A 19,281-nucleotide genomic window follows, 5' to 3' on the forward strand; every position below is an offset into this window, starting at 1 on the left:
CATGTGAAAATCCTCTCAAGATCTGTTGTTGCACAATAAAGAGACAGCAAAGGAAGAAAACAAGGAAAGCAAAAGAGAGAAGACCTGTGGATTAGAAAGGAAGACGTCTTAATAGATCCGACATATTTTCTTATATTTATATGTGTGTGACGTGTTACATTATTGATCTAGATCCATATACAAACAGTGAGTATTCTTAACATTTCGGGCTAGTAGCATTTTCGGTAACCCTGCCATGGACCACCGTGAACGATCCTTAGCATGTTTTCGTTGTTGGTAACATGGATCATAAACAGACCTTTCTTCATTGACGAGAATTGAACATTAGGAATGAACCACCACAAAGCTTGGGCTACAGCATAATTGTATTCCGGTTGCTGTCCATGATGACTTGCAAAACCAGCATGTAAAGTCCAACAAAAAGGCAATAACATCAACTCGTAGCAGTCAGGGGGAACCACTATCCTTTGTTTAACACTTTCATTAGACAGAGACATCTCTGAACATGGCATCGAAGAAAATCCTCCAACAAACATTCACCCATGATTTTCTCTGAGTAGCAAACCTAGGCGGACCACCTGGGGGACCAGGGCTGTGTGAAGCATCATGGTGCTCCACACTTGAGGAGGGGGGACGAGAATCACTCACAGAAGTCATTCTCTACTTCTCAACTTTAAATAGAGAACAACCTTGACTTCCATCTTCCAGTTAAATCCTTTCTATAACACAATATTTGATATCCAAGTACTATTATAGCACTACCTGAAATTATGAAGATAACAGTGGAAGTTTTCTCCTCACAAGGTGGCCTTTTGCTTCATGAGATCAAAGGGAAACAATTTCAGATAAATTATCTGTAAGATGGTGATTGGACCTATCTTGGGAGCATGTTTTCCTAGAACTGAATTTTCAAATATTTTAGAGAGTTCTCAAGAGTGTCAGGTTTAATGTTTTGTCACTCATTACACGTTTAGGCAAGCATCTCCGTGATCAGATCTTGCTGCATGGCTTGAGTTCCACCTTTACCTCTACCAGTAATAGCAACTTCCTCTCCCTTTGATCCTCTTTCACTCGGTGACCCTTGTATTGAACCTCTGCAAGTTTCATAATCTTTTCCACTCTTCTACCCAAATGAATTTTGCTTCCTTTCTTTGCCTACAAAAGAGTACGGTACATCAGGACTTTCCTCTTCTATACTTTCACCCTAATTAAAAATCATTCATTGAGTTGCAATTTCTAATACTGAATTAATTTGTCAACTTATAAAGATAAAAGTAATCAAAATCAAAGATTGTGTCTGGAGGCATTGCCTTTCTTGGAGCAATTAGAAATATTAAAATGTACTCCATGTTATGGTATAACACGCTTTCAAGTTTCATCCTTCTTAAAAGAAGACTTCCATACAATTTAATCATCATATGAAATGTGCAAAAGAGTAACTAAAATATGCTATGGCCAACACCACCACCATCTTCATTTATGTTTAGGGCAGAAAATGAAGACAGATATTCAATGAATTACTATTTAGGCCATCTAATCAAGAACAAGAAAAAGAAGGCCAGATTATGTCATGCATCTATTCTTATTTTTTTCATGCTCCATTTATTCTTACTTGTATAAGCAATTTTTCAAGGTCATATGGGATGGAGATGGCCACCCAAAACAATCATAATCCTGATCTGCATACAGGTCATATGGGATGGAGATTACCTTAAATCATTGTAAATTACACCTTATACTCGTTAATACGCATCCATTTTGTTGATGACCATTTGTTTCCTTTAATCACAGGGCAACCCCCTGACAAGAACAATTAGATTTGCAAGTTAACACCAAGTCACATCAAATGCAGGCATAGTTTTAAATGACAAAATGTCACAATCAGATAATCATAGCCAATGAAAATTCCTCTAGCCACTTGATGAATTAAAACTTCAATTGATAAAAATTACAAATTTGCCACTTAAGGAATTGTGAAGTTCTTCAAGGACTATGACGTGTCAAAGGATGAAATAAAATATCTATGGAACCACATTAAGATGTGAAACCAACTGACCATGCAAACTCATTGAATCAAGTGTAGCATCAGGCCTCATGCTCCAGAAAAGCAATGCATCTCCCTTTTTGGGCCTAACTGAAAGTCCAGTTTTGCCACATTCCGACAACTCATTCCAGTAAGGAACGGAGCTGCTATTCACTTTGACTGATGGGAACACTGTCTCTCCACCTTCTTCAACATCAGTACTGTAATAGGGAAAAATGAGATTAGTACAGCATCTTACATAATTATACCAAGTCCAACAAAACCAACATCTTTAAATTAGATGAAAATCAGTGGTTGATCTCATACAGGTACATAAGAACAGTTGCAATCCTTTGACCGCCATTTTGGGTGTTGAATTCATCAAGGAAGTAGTCAAAGTGAGGTTCATATTTTTGTCCAACCTCATAATGAAGAACTTGAAGCCCCTCTCCTTGCTCTAAGAATGAAAAACTTCACACTAATTATTCAAGGAATAGGCAAAAAGGAGAACAAATGAAACAACTAGTCAAATGGAAGAAAATTTGTGCTTCCAATACAACAAGTCAAGCCAAACTGCCTTCATGGTTAATCATCAAAGTGATAAACCCACACTGAAGATTAAAAAAAATTACTAGCTCATGGGAAGGCTGCATTTGCTATATGCTGGCTACCCTAGCTGCTCTCTGCTGGGGGGAGAATCATCCCCATCCACATGCAGAAACAGCACAGGTTGTGGTTGTATCTGATTGAGTTTGCCCCTTTCGTGCATGTCCAGCATTTCTAATGAGAGCAAGATTATTCTGTTGATTTTGATCTAGCCATGCTAACTACGGGGCCAAGGAAAGTCATAAAGTACATGAACTTATGGGCCTAATTTAATGATATCCATAACAAGTGTCACCTGCTGTACAAACATGTCTGCAAGCCGCACAACAAAAGATTTAGTAAGATTGTTGATATATATTCTTAGAAAGCCTTCTTTTTGGTTCCTACTATTACAAGGACAGATACTCAAACGAGATTGCATTGAGGACATAGTGCAGGTATGATTTTTGTTTTGGTGCCAAGTTTGACAAAGAAGACCGACAGGAGGTTTCTCATTCATAACAAGAAGGATCTAGGGCAGTATAAAAGTCGATGTACAAGAGTGGAAAAGCAAGTTATTAATCTTCACATTTTCCAAGAGTATTTTAGGAAATAATATATACTAATTTCCTTAAATGGAGAATAAAAATAAAATAAATATAAATGAGGCTATTTACTTAAATGATATTATATGTAAATAAGAAAGGAGGCCATTGGCTTATATGTAAATAAGAATGCAGGCTAAGGGTGAAATAGTCATTTCATCCCTGTTCCAACCGACCCACCTACCCTCTCTCCCCCCCTGCCGCCTTACTGTTAGATTTAGGTTTTTTGAGGTTCCTGCGGAGAGAAAGAAGATAAGAGAAAGGTTTGGGCTAAAGTCTCACGATTCCCAATATGGGAAAATCATGCCTCATTGTAACTATTTATATTCACTTTACACTAAAATACATCTTTACTAAAACACCCTTATTAACACAAAATACAAGAAGACTAATAAAGTGTATTTTAGGAACACAATATATAATAAAATACAATAGAGAACTAGGATACGTGAACAATAACGTTATGAACAGTGACATGAGTGATATGGATATGGATCAAGATCCAGATCCAACCACCTCACACTCTAATAGCCTCCCTCAAGTTGTACATGGTTAACAACCATAGACAACTTGCTTCTTAAATACCAAAACCTGTTCTTTGTGAGGCCTTTAGTGAACAAGTAAGCCACTTGGTCTTCAATTCGAACATAGCTGGTCTCAATCTCCTGATTCTTCACTTTCTGATGAATAAAATGTTGATCAATTTTGATATGTTTTGTCTTTCCATGTTGAATGGGATTTACTAAAATCTTGTTAGCTCCTTGATTATAACATAACAAGAGTGACTTGGGGATGACTTCTCCCAAATCATACAACGTGTCTAATCCATGTCATCTCAGTTGTAACTGCAACCATGAAACAATAATCATCCTCTATACTAGACATCACAATAACCTTTTGTTTCTTACTACTCCACGAGACAAAATTTCTTCCAAGGAAAACACAATATCGAGAAACATACCTTCTCTCATCAGGATCTCCTGCCTAATCGGCATCTGGATAAGTCGTAGCCACTAATATATCTTCATGTGGTGCCCTATTTTTTGTAGAGCAAGCCATCTCCAACAGTGCCCTTTAAATACCTCAAAATTCTTTTCATACCTTCCATATGTAATGTTCTAGGCTGATGCATGAATTGTGACACTTGATTAATAGCAAAAACAATATATGGACGAATGAAAGTGAGATATTGCGGGAATCCAACTATGCTTCTGAACTGTGTTGGGTCATGAAACAATTCTCCATCATTTGCACCCAATCTCTGATGAATGGGAATTAGGGTTGCAATGGGTTTACAATCTTTCATGCCCATTTTATTTAAGAGATCCATCGTGTATTTGTGCTGAGTTAAAATAAGGAAATCAACTTGCCGATCTACCTCTATCCCAAGAAAACACAGTAACACACCAAGATCTTGCATCTTAAAATTTTTGTGCAAAAACCTTTTCACTTCTTCAATATGTTCACTACAACTGTCAGTAACAATTATGTCATCAACATAAATTAGTAACACAGTGATAAAATGATTATCTTTGTAAATGAAAAGTAAATGATCTAATGGGGATCGAGTAAAACCATAACCTTGAATTGCAACTGAAAAACTCTTAAACCAAGACCTTAAAGCTTGCTTCAGTTTATAAATAGCTCTTTTTAACCTGCAAACATGAGTTTTTGGATCTTTTTCATTATACCCTGGTGGTTGCTCCATGTAAGAACACATTCTTTGCATCCAACTGACTTAGTTGCCACCCATGATCAACTACTAGAGAAAGGATAATCCGTATAGTACCTATTTTGACAACAGGACTGAAAGTCTCATCATAATCATACCCATACTCCTAAGTGAATCCCTTTGCTACTAAGCGAGCTTTATATCTCTCGATAGTTTCATCGGGTTTATATTTTATTTTATATACCCATTTCGAACTAACTACATTTTTATCAGGCAGAATCTTTTTACTATCTCCAATGTCTGGCATTCATGCAAGGCCTGCATTTCTTCATTCATAGCTTCTATCCACCTATTTGACTGCACTGCATGCTGAAATGTTTTAGGTTCTTGTTGTCGGCTGATTTGATTAAGGAAGCACTGAAAATCTATGCTGAAATTTTCGTAACTCACTCATCTTTCAATCGGATGTCTCACCCTGCTTGATTTTCTTATTGACTAAAGTTGTCTCTCTTGATCCGACGAATGTTGTTCTTGCAAAGCAAGCTGGCTTCGATTACGCCTTGTATAAACGTATCCCTCTTTGAATCTTCTTGATGTGATTTCTATATTGCCTGAATCGGTTTTTGTGTCACAATCCAATTCGGCTGGTGGATCTTCTAAGACATCTTGACTTTGATTAGGAAAAAGAACAAGTTGTTGTACCCTATCATTACAAACAACAACAACAACTACGCCTTCATCCCAAAACAATTGGGGTCGGCGATATGAACCAACAAAGAAAATCATTATGGGTCTTTCACATGAATCCTTCTCCTCCAATCATTTCTATCAAATGCCATGTCCTCGGTAAGGTTCAAAGCATTCATATCCTTTCCTATCACCTCTATCCATGTCTTCCTAGGCCTACCCCGACCTCTTTTAACTAATATATTTTCCCATTTCTCCATCCTTCTAATTGGAGCATCATTAGGCCTTCGCCGAATATGTCCAAACCACCGTAAACGATTCTCTTTTATCTTATTTTCAATGGCTGAAAACAAGCTATTATCCAGCCAAGGATGATATACTTCAATATTATTCTTGTCCTGCAAAACATAATGGTTGCACTGATCATTAGAAAAGTTGTACTCATCAAACACAACATTGCTAGATATTTTAATTCTGCCCGACTTGGAATCATAGCACCTGCAACCTTTGTAATCATCAGCATATCCAACAAAATGACAAACATGGCTTTATCCTGAAATTTGTTTCTCAACTGGTTGTCCACATGAACATAACACAAACATCCAAATGCCTTTAACTCATTATAATTTGGGTACTTCTTGTATAGCATAAAATAGGGAGAATTGTTCTGCAAAAGTTTCATAAGCAATCTGTTTATGACATATACAGCTGTATGAAATGCCTCGGTCCATAACTTTATGGGAACTTTACCTCATGAATCATGGACATCGCACTCTCTACAATATAGTAATGCTTTCTTTCAGCAATATCATTTTGTTGAGGTGTCCGCGAACATGAAACTCTTCGACCAATTCCATTATTCTGTAAAAAATCAATGAATTCCTTTAACGAATATTCACCGCCACCATCACTGGATATTTATAATATTTGATGAAAATTGAGTACGAACATAGGCCCAAAAGGTTTTAAACACACAAAAAACATCAGACTTATACTTTTAAGAAAAATAACCAAGAGTAACGAGTCATCAATAAATTATACATAATATATGCTACCAAAAGAGAAAGTAAGTGGAGATGGTCCCCAGACATCAGAATGAATAATACCAAAAGGTCTCGAAGCTCTTTTATTATATAAATTAAATGGCAAAACATGACTTACAAACTTGACAACTAGGACATAGACTATCATAAGATTCTTCACCCAAGACAAATTTGGGTAATAATTTATTTGAAACTAGTCTTTCAAGAAAAACTCCACCACAATGACCTAACATACCATGCCAAACATTTGACTGACTAGACTTTGAAATACTGAAAACACACACAGAGGACTCAAGCTTCGAGTGACTATCCAATGTAGCTCGAGCAGTCATGGATCTTTTTTAAAGACGTATATGTTGCCACATCTTTCTCTCAGCGAACGTCTTCCTCGTTTGAAGATCCTTGACATACACAGAAGATGGAGAAAATTCAATATACGAATTGGTATTATCAACAAGGTTAGAAACATAGACTATATTCTTTTTGATATTAGGGGAACACAATACATCAGACAACTGGACAAAATGTGATTTAGACAAAGGAACTACAATATGTAACACCCCAAGATTTTGAACCCAAAAAATTTAGTAATTTTTTTTTCATCAGCGAAAACATTTCTCAACATATCGGATCCAAATACCTTGGGCGAGTTACGTCAGACAAATACACTAGCACTGGATTTTAATAAATGCAGAAACATCTCTTTATAAAATTCGCATGGTAGCATATAGAAGTTCATAAAATCAAATAAAAAATGACCATAATTCAAAAATCCAGTTTTCAGAGAAGGGAAATGGAATGGCTCCCAGACTCCGCCACAGCTCCCCGTCATTGCCCCAGTGATTCATTAAGTTCCTGTAATTGTGTAGGGGTCAAAACAACACCCCAGTAGGAATACAACAACAAAGTATATGTATACAACATTAAGCATGCAAGAAACATCATTTTCAAACAGACATTATGGAAATCATAAAACCACTGAAAATACTCTGATAGGTATGCATGATCAAGGATGTTATACATGACCTAACACTGCAACAAAGTATAGATATATGACATGAGTGTTTTATTATTCTTTTATTTAGGTGTTCTTTCTTAAATGATGCATGTAATGCTTTTACCATAATGCATAGTACACACTTGTTCCACTTGTTAATAGTTTCTGTGGGTACGACACAGACATAATCCGAATTGGAGACACAACCAAGAGGTACATTTAAGCAAATTGTGTCTTATTACCTTGGTTATGTACATCCTTTTCGGCCATGGGTGAAGGACAACACTTATCGAGAGAGAAACCCCGACACCCTCAACCTGGTATACCAGTCTTTTCTTTAGCTGAAGCCTTATTCACTATTACCCCCACGGCACAGGTGATAGCTATCCCCTATCTCCGTGGATAAAGAAGTAACCCCTCTATGCTTTACAATACCCCATGGAGCCAAATGTACCACTTACTCTCTCATTGTAAGCAACATGAGAATTAACATTCATATTTTTAATTAATTAATTCTCATGACATCCGTACTTAAACAAAATTTTCAGACTTACAATGGCCTCCATAGGGCACAAGTACACATGCTTTTCTTTTAACTTTTGAATCAGTCAGTGGCCACCACTTTGGGCATACATATTACAAATTTCTTTTCAGAGGTTCAGAACAGCTATGGCGTTTCTTATTGCCTTTGTGAGTCAGTTTAGACATTTCACTAAAGTGTCGCAAAATTACATACGGACTTTCTTTGCATTTATTAAGTAATACCATCTAGTTGGATGTCAAACCTTTATATTATTTGAATACATATATTTTTTTCTTTATTAAAAAAAATGTATTGTTTCATAAAGCAAAATACTATTTCCATAGATATTAAAATTTTTCATCAAAAAGCACAACATAAAGCGAATATGCCGTTTCAAGATCATTTAGGCATACCAATGGAACCAAAACATAATTCAAGATCCATTTAGAAACTGTCACCATTTTCTAAACTTATCAAATCCAAAATCCATTTATAAACCGTTTTCATTTTTCTAAGCCAACATACTCGAAACATATAGCAAAATCAATATTGTTGCTTTTTATAATAAATTCACAACATGAATTACACCTGGAACTCTTTTTTTTTAACAAAATACAAAAATCGCAGTCTTTAAATCTTGGCATATGTATATTTTTTTCTAAAAACGCACGGCCTGTAGGTTCTAAATTACTGATTTTGTTATAACATCTCTTTCTTTTTTTGTTAACATACACGAATTTAACTCGCTGATTTCGAGCTGGTATTTGGAATTCAAATCAGACTTTATCAAACTCTAAATTTTTGCCGCTTAACCCAAGTTGTGACAAGTCTCTTTTTTTTCTTTCCACACTATAATAAGTCATTTCAAAAACCGAATATGCTAATAACAAGAAATCAGATGTTTCACTTTTCGCATTCATATACGTGTCCAGACAATATGTAATTTCCTTTCAACAGAATGTCTATGCACACACACATAAACCAATTCTAAGTACAGGCTTTTTTCTTGAAAGAATGATACAGCATATCATTCTCAAAGAATTTACGCAATTAATCATTTAATTCCAGTCAATAATGTGAGCTGAAATTCACAACAACTTACTACTTGAAAAAAAATCAATAACCACTGAATATTTTATATCAGTCAGTGTAGTGGTAATTCAAATAAAATTCCAGATTTTAGGATATAGAAAAATTGACAACCACAGATTTCAATATAACCCGGTCAAGTAAAATGCAAGTTTTTGGAAATACACAATATGGCAAAAATGACCATCATGACTAATAAAAAAATTACCGAATTTCAGGAATTCATACCATAAACAAAATTCGATATGCACAGCCTACAATCATACACATACACAAGGTCAGAGTACCTACCTCGAATCACTCTTCTCTTCACGGTTTACGATGGACTCATTGCAAACCGGGCTACTTCCACCACTATTCGGCCAGCAACCCTCGTCACTTCCACTTCTTATTTTACTATAGAAATCTAGAGAACAAGCAGGAGAAGATGGAAGTTTTGAGGGCCTAATGAGGGGTTTATATAGCATGGGGGAGAGTGGAGGTTACACAGCACATAGTGTAACCACCCTCTCAATGCTTAATGGTGAAGGAGTGGGTGGGAGTTTCAAGAACTCCAACAGCCCCTTCTATTTTCTTTATTTTTTTTTCTAATTTTCTCTTTATATGTTCTTTGTAACTCCTCTATTCCATTTGCGTGAATGGGGTGTTACTCCAGCCCATTCTTGTTGGCTCATGTAACCCCCACAGCCCACCATCCTTATTCACGTTTTTTTTTTTTTTACACTTCTTTACTTTTGTAACCTCCCTTCCCGTTTACGTAAATGGGAGTGAGTGGTTCAGTCCACTTTTGCCACTCTTACAAAAATGTGTTTCACTATTTCATTAGTTTGCTATATTAATTTTATTACTATATTAATTATATTTTTTTCTAACTCACTTAACTAGTGTAACTCCCCCTCATATTTACGTAAAAGAGAGAGTGGGTTCAGCCCACCTCTTACACTTAGTGTAACCCCAAAAAAAAATGTGTTTTATCTCTCTTACTATTTACTTATTACTATATTTTTTTTCTCAAGTGGGGTCCACTTAAAGGGAATGCCCCCTTCTTTAACGTCATTATCTCCCTCTTACTTTATTAGTCCATTATATATATAATGTTACTAAGTGTATACTATGTAATTATTTCCTACCTTATGAAATCCATATCATATCTTTACTATGTAATTACTTCATATAAAATTCATCTCATGGATTAAATCTTATTCTAATACTTCTTTCATCTTATTTTATCTCATTCAGGTCTGGATCCATGTTGGGTCCACTCTCATGTACCTCGCTCCATACACTTACTGAAACCAATGTGGATTTCAGATATTGAGATCCAAATCCAATTTGGATCCTTTCGATATCCCGATCCAATTATCATAATTCAACCCTTATACAAATTTTTTTTCTTTTATATCTTTCATTGTAATGAGAATTTGGAGAAGTATATGATTCAAAATCAATTTGGAATAAGATAGCGGGTGGCATGAGAAAGGTGGCTAAGGAGGTATTGGGTGAGTCTAAAGGCGGTGCACCGCTAGGTAAGGATACATCATGGTGGAACAAGGATGTCAAATTAGCTATTAAGGTTAAAAGAGACTGTTATAGAAATCTAAGTAAGAGTCGTGATAATAAGAATTTGGAGAAGTATACGATAGCAAAGAAGGAAGCTAAAAAAGTAGTTCGAAACGCGAGGGATAAGGTATATAAGGAGGTTTATGACAAGTTGGATACCAAAGAGGGTGAGAAGGATATTTATAGGCTTGCAAAGATGAGAGATAGGAAATCGAGGAATCTGAGTATGATTAGATGTATCAAAGATAAAACACAAAGGGTTTTAGTCAAAGATGAGGAGATTAAGGAGAGATGGAAAGATTATTTTGATAAGCTATTTAATGGAAGTCATGCTCAGAATCTTGGAAACTTGTTCATTCCTTTTCATGAGATGAATCGTGACTTCATGTGCAAGATTCAAAAGAAAGAAATTGCAGAGACTTTGAAGAAAATGAAATAAAAAAGAACAGTTGGCCCAGATGGTATACCTATCGAGGCTTGAAAATGCTTGGGAGAGAAAGGTTTAGAATAGTTAACAAATCTTTTTAACAAGATTTGGCGGACAAATAAGATACCTAATGAGTGAAGGAAGAGTACTTTGGTGCCTCTATATAAGAATAAGGGTGATATACAAGATTGCACAAACTATCGTGGTATAAAACTCATGAGTCAAACTATGAAACTTAGGGAGAGGGTGATTGAGTCTAGGTTGAGGAAGGTTGTCATGATATCGGAGAATCAATTTGGTTTTATGCCTGGAAGATCAACTATGGAAGCTATACATCTTCTTAGACAACTTATTGAGAGAAATAGAAAGAGGAACAAAGATTTGCATATGGTTTTTATTGATTTGGAGAAGACATATGATAGAGTACCTAGGGACGTTCTCTGGTGGACAATGATGAAGAACGGTGTTTCTCTCAAGTACATTAGTATAATTAAGGATATGTATGAAGGAGTAGTAACCAATGTCCGCACTTGTGGAGGGGTGACACCCAATTTTCCTATAACAGTTGGGTTACATCAAGAATCTGCTTTAAGCCCTTTCCTATTTGCTATAGTGATGAATGAGCTCACGAGATCAATTCAAGAAAATGTGTCGTGGTGTATGTTGTTTGCTGATGATATTGTTTTGATTGATGAGTCTAGAGCTGAGGTTAATGCTAAGTTAGAATTATGGAGACAAACATTGGAAGCAAGAGGTTTTAAGTTGAGTAAGAGTAAGACAGAATATATGGAATGTCAGTTTAGTAAGCAACGAAGTAGTGATGAGAGTGTAGTGAAGCTTGGTGAGCAAGGAATACTGGTGGATGATTGTTTCAAATATTTGGGATCTATCATTCAAAAGTACGGAGAAATTGATGGAGATGTAAATCATAGGATAAAGGTTGGGTGGATGAAATGGAAAAGTGCAACTGGAGTATTGTGCGATCGTAGAATGCCATTGTGGTTGAAGGGAAAGTTTTATAGGACGACTATTAGAACCGCTTTACTATATGGTACGGAATGTTGGGTTGCCAAGAGACATCATATTCAAAAAATTAGTGTAGCTGAGATGTGTATGCTTAGATGGATGTGTGGAAATACAATAAAAGATAAAATTCGGAACGAGGAGATACGTAAGAAGGTAGGCGTTGCACCCATTAAAAATAAGATGAGAGAGAATCGTTTATGGTGGTTTGGACATATTCGGCGAAGGCCTAATGATGCTCCAGTTAGAAGGATGGAGAAATGGGAAAATATATTAGTTAAAAGAGGTCGGGGTAAGCCTAGGAAGACTTGGATGGAGATGATAGGAAAGGATATGAATGCTTTAAACCTCACCGAGGACATGGCATTGGATATAAATGATTGGAGGAGAAGGATTCGTGTGGAAGACCCAGAATGATTTTCTTTGTTGGTTTATATCGTTGACCCCAATTGTTTTGGGATAAAGGCGTAGTTGTTGTTGTATATCTTTCATTGTAAATTTTGGATATTGTCTAATAACTAGATACAAGTACTGGATCCATTTCCCATACTAATGGGCTTCATATATTTTCGGTACTGAACCCAGATCCGAATCCTAGTAGTTCTGAATCCACAAAATTACATTTTTAAATTCATTATCCTTTCACAATTTATTTTCATAATACTTAAAATTTTCTCAAAAAATTGTAGGTCATACACAATATCTCCGAAGTGTGTAATAGGGTGGAGTCTACCATTTTCAGTAACAATGTTATTTTTACTAGAATAAGGAATCAGTTTGAAGAATTTACTTGCATCATCTGTGACATGACTAGCAGCTCCTGAATCAATGTACCAAACAACCTGATCGTTTTACTTGAAACTAAGTCTGGAAAGGGCAGCCAACAAAAGTGCCTTGTGAGGATTAGTTTTCCCCTTGTTTTGCCCTTGATCTTTAAGTAAATATTTGCCTTTAGCTTTAGGATTGTACCTCGGATAATCTTTGAACCAAGACTTTGCTTTTGCATGTCCTTTCTTCTTGCAAATGTAGCATGTAGGAATGTTATTATTGAATGCACCTCTTCCTCCTAGAGGGATGTTGGGAGTAGGAAGAATTCTTCGACCTCCCTGATTGTAACCTCTACCTCTACCACATTTTCCTCCATGTCCACGGCCTGAAAAGGATCCCATAAACAACACATCGTGGGAATGTGCTTCAATCTTTTTTGTATCTGACATTTCCTTCAATGACATCTCATAATTGAGGAGTTTGTTTTTTCATCAAAAGTACAAGCGGTCCCAGTATAATGTAAAGTAGTGGACAACACATGAAATTCAAGTCCCAAGCCAACTAGAGCTTGTTGAATTTTGTCCTTCTTTGACACTTGACATCCAATTAACGCTAGTTGATCTGTAATAGACTTGATCTTGTTGAAATGTTATATAATATACATGGATGACTCCTTCAACATCTGAATTTCTCTTTTCAAATAAATGATCTTGGCCTCTGAAATTTGTGAGTAGGTCTGTTGTAATGTATTTTATAATGTCATCGTTGTGCAATCATTTGAAATTCTCACCAATACTACCTGAGATAGGGTCGAAGTGAAGTAGGCCACTAAGGCCTGATCCTTCTTCATCTAGTTGACAAAATCTAGATTCCTAACGATCCTCATTGCAGTTATAGCCCCTTTGTCATCTTTAGCTTCTTGCATAAGAAACTCAGATGAAGAAGCAACTGATCCATCGAGGTGACCAACGAGATCCTCACTACTAATAAAATGAATAATTTATCTTTTTCAGGCAAGGTAGTTGGAGTTATTCAGTTTTTCAAAAATTAATTGGCAAAAAAAGTTAGCAGAGATGGATCCTGAAGAGGAACTTGAATCCATAACAGGTGAATAAAGAATCAATGCAAAAGGAACAAAACAGGGTAGCAAATAATTAAAGAAAATAAGATAAATCAATAACCAAGATGTAGAAAATTAGCACGAGTAATTGGCAAGAATAACAATCACGTCCTCTCTTTTTTTTGCAGAAAGGAATATGAACAGTAAATCAGATATGCCGCTGCAAATAGAATATCTTAATGAAATCACTCAACTTAGAATCCCTTTTTTTTGTTGAATGACGCAAAAAAGGAATAGCTGGCCTTAGGTGACGTCAATCTGTTTTTCAAATCTGAAATATTTTTCAGATATGATAAATCTGGTTCGGCCAGAAAGATGCGACCCAAAACACAAAAGAGACAAATTTATAAAAGAGATTTCAAATCCAAGATCTTAGGGAGAAAAGAAAGAGTCAAGAAATACGCACATCTGATTTGAAGGGGAAGAAATAACGAGAAAATAAAGATAAAGAGATATTAGGAAATCAAGAAATATGCATATATGATTTAAGAATAAAAAACTAAGAGAAGAGACGCAGATTTGAGAGAAAAGGAAAGAAAAGAGAGGAAGAGAGAAAAGAATAGAAGACTCAATTGTTATCTGGAGAAAGAAAGATTGAATCTTGAAGGTCACCAAGATTTTCTAGCCCCCACTCCAGATCATGGCTTTGATACCATGTTAGATTTAGGTTTTCTAAGGTTCCTGCAAAGAGAAAGAAGATAAGAGAATGGTTTTGGCTGAACTCTCGCGATTCCCAATATGAAAAAATCGTGTCTCATTGCGACTATTTATATTTACTTTACACTAAAATACCCTTATTAACACAAAAGACAAGAAGACTAATAAAGGGTATTTTAGAAACACAATATATAATAAAATACAATAGGGAACTAAGAGGCGTGTACAGTAACATTGTGAACAGTGACGTGAACAGTAATGTCGTGAATAGTGACATGAGTGATATGGATCTGGATCAAGATCTAGATCCGACCACCTCAAACCTCATGCTCTAATACTTTCCACCTCTATAAATACCCTTAGGGGTAAGAAGGAAGGGACACAAAGGAGCCCAAGGAGCAAGGGTGTCAGGGTCACCTGCGATGCTTACGACTGTCGCTAATAGGTAAGTGATTAATTTCAGTTTTAATGATTAGGCCTTCTTAAATTGGTTAAGTGATTAATTATAGTTTTAGCAATTAGATTTTTTATTAAGTTAATTTTGTAAGTAATTAATTATGATTTTGGTAATTAGATTCTTCTAAAACTAGTTTTGTAAGTAATTAATTATGGTTTTAGAAATTAGATTTTGATTAAATAAGTTTTGTAAGTAATTAGAGTTCTAATAAGATTAGGCTGCTTGAAGTTAAGTTTTTGCGGTTTATTATGATTTCTATATCCTTGAAATTAAACTTGTATCCACAATTAAAATTAACTTAAATGCTCCAAAATTCCCACTTAGATCAGCTAAGCATCCAATCGATATGAATCTTTCCTACATTCAATGAAGTATAAGCCCAAGCCCGCAAACCATTCCTAACATCCTTAGCCACCTTGGTCCAAGGCTTTGTGGATGAAGTGATGACCAAATTTTTACATTTATCTATAACATTTTGCTCTAGTAAAATTTTCATATGCTCTAAACTTAACAATGTTATACTCTTAAAGGAATGTGTGTATATGATAAGCGATTAAAGGATTTCCTTTTCTGGGATCTCAAACCTCTAATGTTATAATGAGCAGTATTAGTATTATCATCCATTATGCATCACTCTATGGTTCAAATTTCCCCTTTTAAGCATGAGATTAAGAAGTTTATGATAGTTAATTTCCAAACCACTAAGGGAAATTCTGGGAATTACTGTTGCATAGGATCAAGTTGCTTAGGTAATTTTTTTATTTTCCATGTTAATTAGCCATTCCATGGTTGAGACTCAAGTTCACTTATAAAGGGGAAATTATTCTATAATATTACTTTTTTCTCCAAGTTCACCTCTAGATCTGGACGTGTTTTGATTTCAGTATGTCTACTATCTACAAGCTCTACATTGGTACAGCCTTCAAACCAGTACCCAAAACATCCATTAGAAGCCTCATTAGAATTTACTCAAATATGATTGGTTCATTTCCTTTTCTTGATATAATGAGATGTGAAGCATGGTGCTTTATCATTGTTTTTAAACAAAAGTTCAATTCTTGAATAACCAAAAACTATTTTATTTTATTGACAACTGATGTATAGTCTAGAGTCTAATAAGTTATATGGAAAAATAATGGTCAAATTCAATAGCACCACCAACAATGCATAACATACAGGTATATCATATCCTACACAACAAGCCTCCACAAGCCATTGCTATATGAAAAAGAGTTTGATAAGAAGGAAGGAAGAGCATGCTCATCCTTGGAATTCAACAAAGGAATCAAGCAAATCTGCGCTAGCATAAGTTAGTGAAAGCATAGAAAATCAAGACAAACAACATGAAGAAAACTGAATGCTGACACACAAAAAATATGTCTGATTTTGAGCAATATCTTGAAATAACATAATGCATAAAATTGAACTTGGAAGCTTTATAAGTGAGTACCATAACTGGCATCCCATATAGATAGCACCACTGATAAAAGCAAAAAGAAAATAACTAGCCAGCAGCATCAAAAGGCAACCCTAACCCAAAAGGGTCTAAGTAACATACCGACAGGTATAAAGGTGAAATCTGCGATTCTCTTCTCAATGCTCCGAATAATCTTATCTTGCCCCCTCTGCAGGAATGTGCCAGAGCTCGTACGTACTCTGAGAACCGAGATGCAGAAACCAACAATAAAAAGCTTCATGAGATATAATGCACATCTCGTTTCAACCAAAACTAAAGAAAAATAATCTGAGAAGCTTGGAACCTGCTGTCTTGACTTTTGCCAGTTGTGCCATCCACGACCGTTGACTTTCGCATGTGAGGTTTGGCCAGATCGATTAAGTACTTGCACTCATCCTCTGTCTGATAAGAAAAAGCATAAAATTCATAATCCATGAGTAATTAACCGAGCAACTGCCGCCAATTGTCACAACCATCTGAACTTCATACACCTAGTAGAGAGTAGAGATGAACATGGGAAGGTCTAATAAAAATCATAGACCTAATCGAGATTAAGGGAACTGTCACTGTACGTAAATTACATAAAATTGTATACAGAGCGTAGATTAAGAATAAAAGTGTGTCTGCCTTGTTATGTATTTGAAAGTTTTGAGCTCACGCACACCCTCCCAAATTTTGTAATAGCAGTAAACATGTGCAGTTAATTCCCTCGTTTCAGTTTCAGTTCCTCCCTGAAAAACTAACCCAGCCATGGATATTACATCACTTTCACCAACATATAAGACCTCAAGGAATGCTGGTGGTGCAGAGGATTAGGTTGTGAACCTAATCAAAGGTCACCTATCCATAGCTAGATTAAGTAAAAAATTGAGAAACTTTTTTCCATAAAACCAGATCATTGGACTCCTTACTGCGTTAACTAAAGAATGAAATGCAAAAAACACGGATCGCATTGCAGAGAACCAACCACCCGTCAAAAACATCAAAAACAGCCAACATTCTAAAAATCAATACTGGGTCAAATTGAGAATAGAAGCAACCACATTTTACTGAAATTCAAATTGAGCAGAAAAAATGCAAGGTGGTGGTGGCTGGTGTTACTGTTACAGCTACTACTACGCTTGTTACTATCATGGTACCAGGAAATTGTGATAGATGAAGGCTCTGGGCTCCCACGATAACACCTCCGTCCACTGCCTCCGCTGATTCCCGGGTTCGCTATCTCTGACAAATAAAAAACCAAGCGATACCAACAAATAAATAAGCAGAGAGAGAGAGAGAGAGAGAGAGAGAGAGAGAGAGAGAGAGAGATGGTACTGGCGGTTGTGGAGGTCGGTCTGGAACTTGAGGGAGGAGAGGTCGGAGACGTCGTAGGCGGTCTTAGGGGCGGTTGTGTTGATGGGGAGGGAGAGGATCCCGCGTGAGAGAAGGACGAGCAACACCACCGAGAAAAGCAACAGGAAAGCGAGCAGCAGCAGGCTCGAATTCCACCTCCGAAACGATGACGAAGCCACCTTGGAGGAGTGATGATGCTTCCCACCTCTCGCCATCGAAATTGCTGACGATGAATTGATCGCACGTCGAGAAACAGATTTCTCCTTTCTTCCTTGTTTGTGATGCCTTCTCCTTCTCCTCCGACGATCTTCCTCTTCTTCCTCCTGCCGTTACTTTCTTCCGATCTGACAGAGCTGAAGAGAGAGAGAGAGAGAGAGAGAGAGAGAGACTTCGACTCAAGTCGTATTAATTTTAATGGTTAATTGGGTGCTCCTAATCACCGCGACTTAAGATTAACACACTGTTATTGTGTCCATATAATATATATCTAATCTCCTAAGGGTGTCAACGGTTCGGGCCTTCACCAGACCTGTTTGAATCTGGACCCGGATCCAAGTTTAAGGTGATGGTACCAGGTCTGGACCGGGCTATGATTGGACCTACAATAGGGAAAAAAAACTATACGTGGATCTTATAACGATTACATAACCAGATCTGGTCCATACCTGGTAAAACAATATTTGTATGCTTTTTACGTTGGAAATCGGATCTTAATTGAAACTCAGGTGAGACCTAGGTCTGGTATCACATTTCACAAATAATACCCATTTCTGTAAATTAAATGGTTACTATCGATCTGACTTGAATTTTTAATCAGACCTCCTTCTTAAAACCAAACCCAAAGACAATATTAGAGGGGTTGAGATCACGTTATACCTGACCCATTGACACCCGTCTCCCAATGGTGCGTCTGTTTTACGGTATGGATGGGAATGCCCTTTCTCTTACTGGATTCGTTGACACCTCCATTGTTGCCAACTTGGGGGCGAGATGAGAATGGGTTTTATGGTTGGAGGAGGTGTGACTAAAAAATGTTGAAAAATTAATGATGAGTGATAAAAAGTGAAGGCCCAACTTTATGGTAATACTTAAACATAATTCACACGTAATTCATGTATTCTATAGCTCACTTTCGAATTGATCTGAGCTTGTCATGAAATAAAACAATATAAGACACCATATTAAGTTTTACAAGAAATTCAAACATCCTTTCAACATTGATTACATACCAAAAGACTTGTAAAACTGAAGCTT

The 19,281-nt window shown here is 36.3% G+C and overlaps 1 protein-coding gene across 1 annotated transcript; it reads right to left on the reverse strand.

The window, feature by feature from the left end:
• Nucleotides 1–890: 890 nt before the first annotated feature.
• On the reverse strand, nucleotides 891–18,376 carry LOC149829454 (putative prolyl 4-hydroxylase 10). Its single transcript, XM_090015541.1, has 8 exons — nucleotides 18,010–18,376; nucleotides 17,832–17,916; nucleotides 16,997–17,094; nucleotides 16,795–16,892; nucleotides 2,351–2,480; nucleotides 2,057–2,244; nucleotides 1,711–1,800; nucleotides 891–1,155 (listed from the first exon to the last, which is right to left on the reverse strand). Exons 1-7 carry the CDS (start codon nucleotides 18,240–18,242, stop codon nucleotides 1,727–1,729), a joined length of 906 nt encoding a protein of 301 aa, XP_089871667.1. The 5' UTR covers nucleotides 18,243–18,376; the 3' UTR covers nucleotides 891–1,155; nucleotides 1,711–1,726.
• Nucleotides 18,377–19,281: the final 905 nt, after the last annotated feature.

Source organism: Nuphar pumila, chromosome 8, assembly GCF_984573655.1.
Source record: "Nuphar pumila chromosome 8, dmNupPumi1.hap1.1, whole genome shotgun sequence".
NCBI classification, from domain to species: Eukaryota; Viridiplantae; Streptophyta; class Magnoliopsida; order Nymphaeales; family Nymphaeaceae; genus Nuphar; species Nuphar pumila.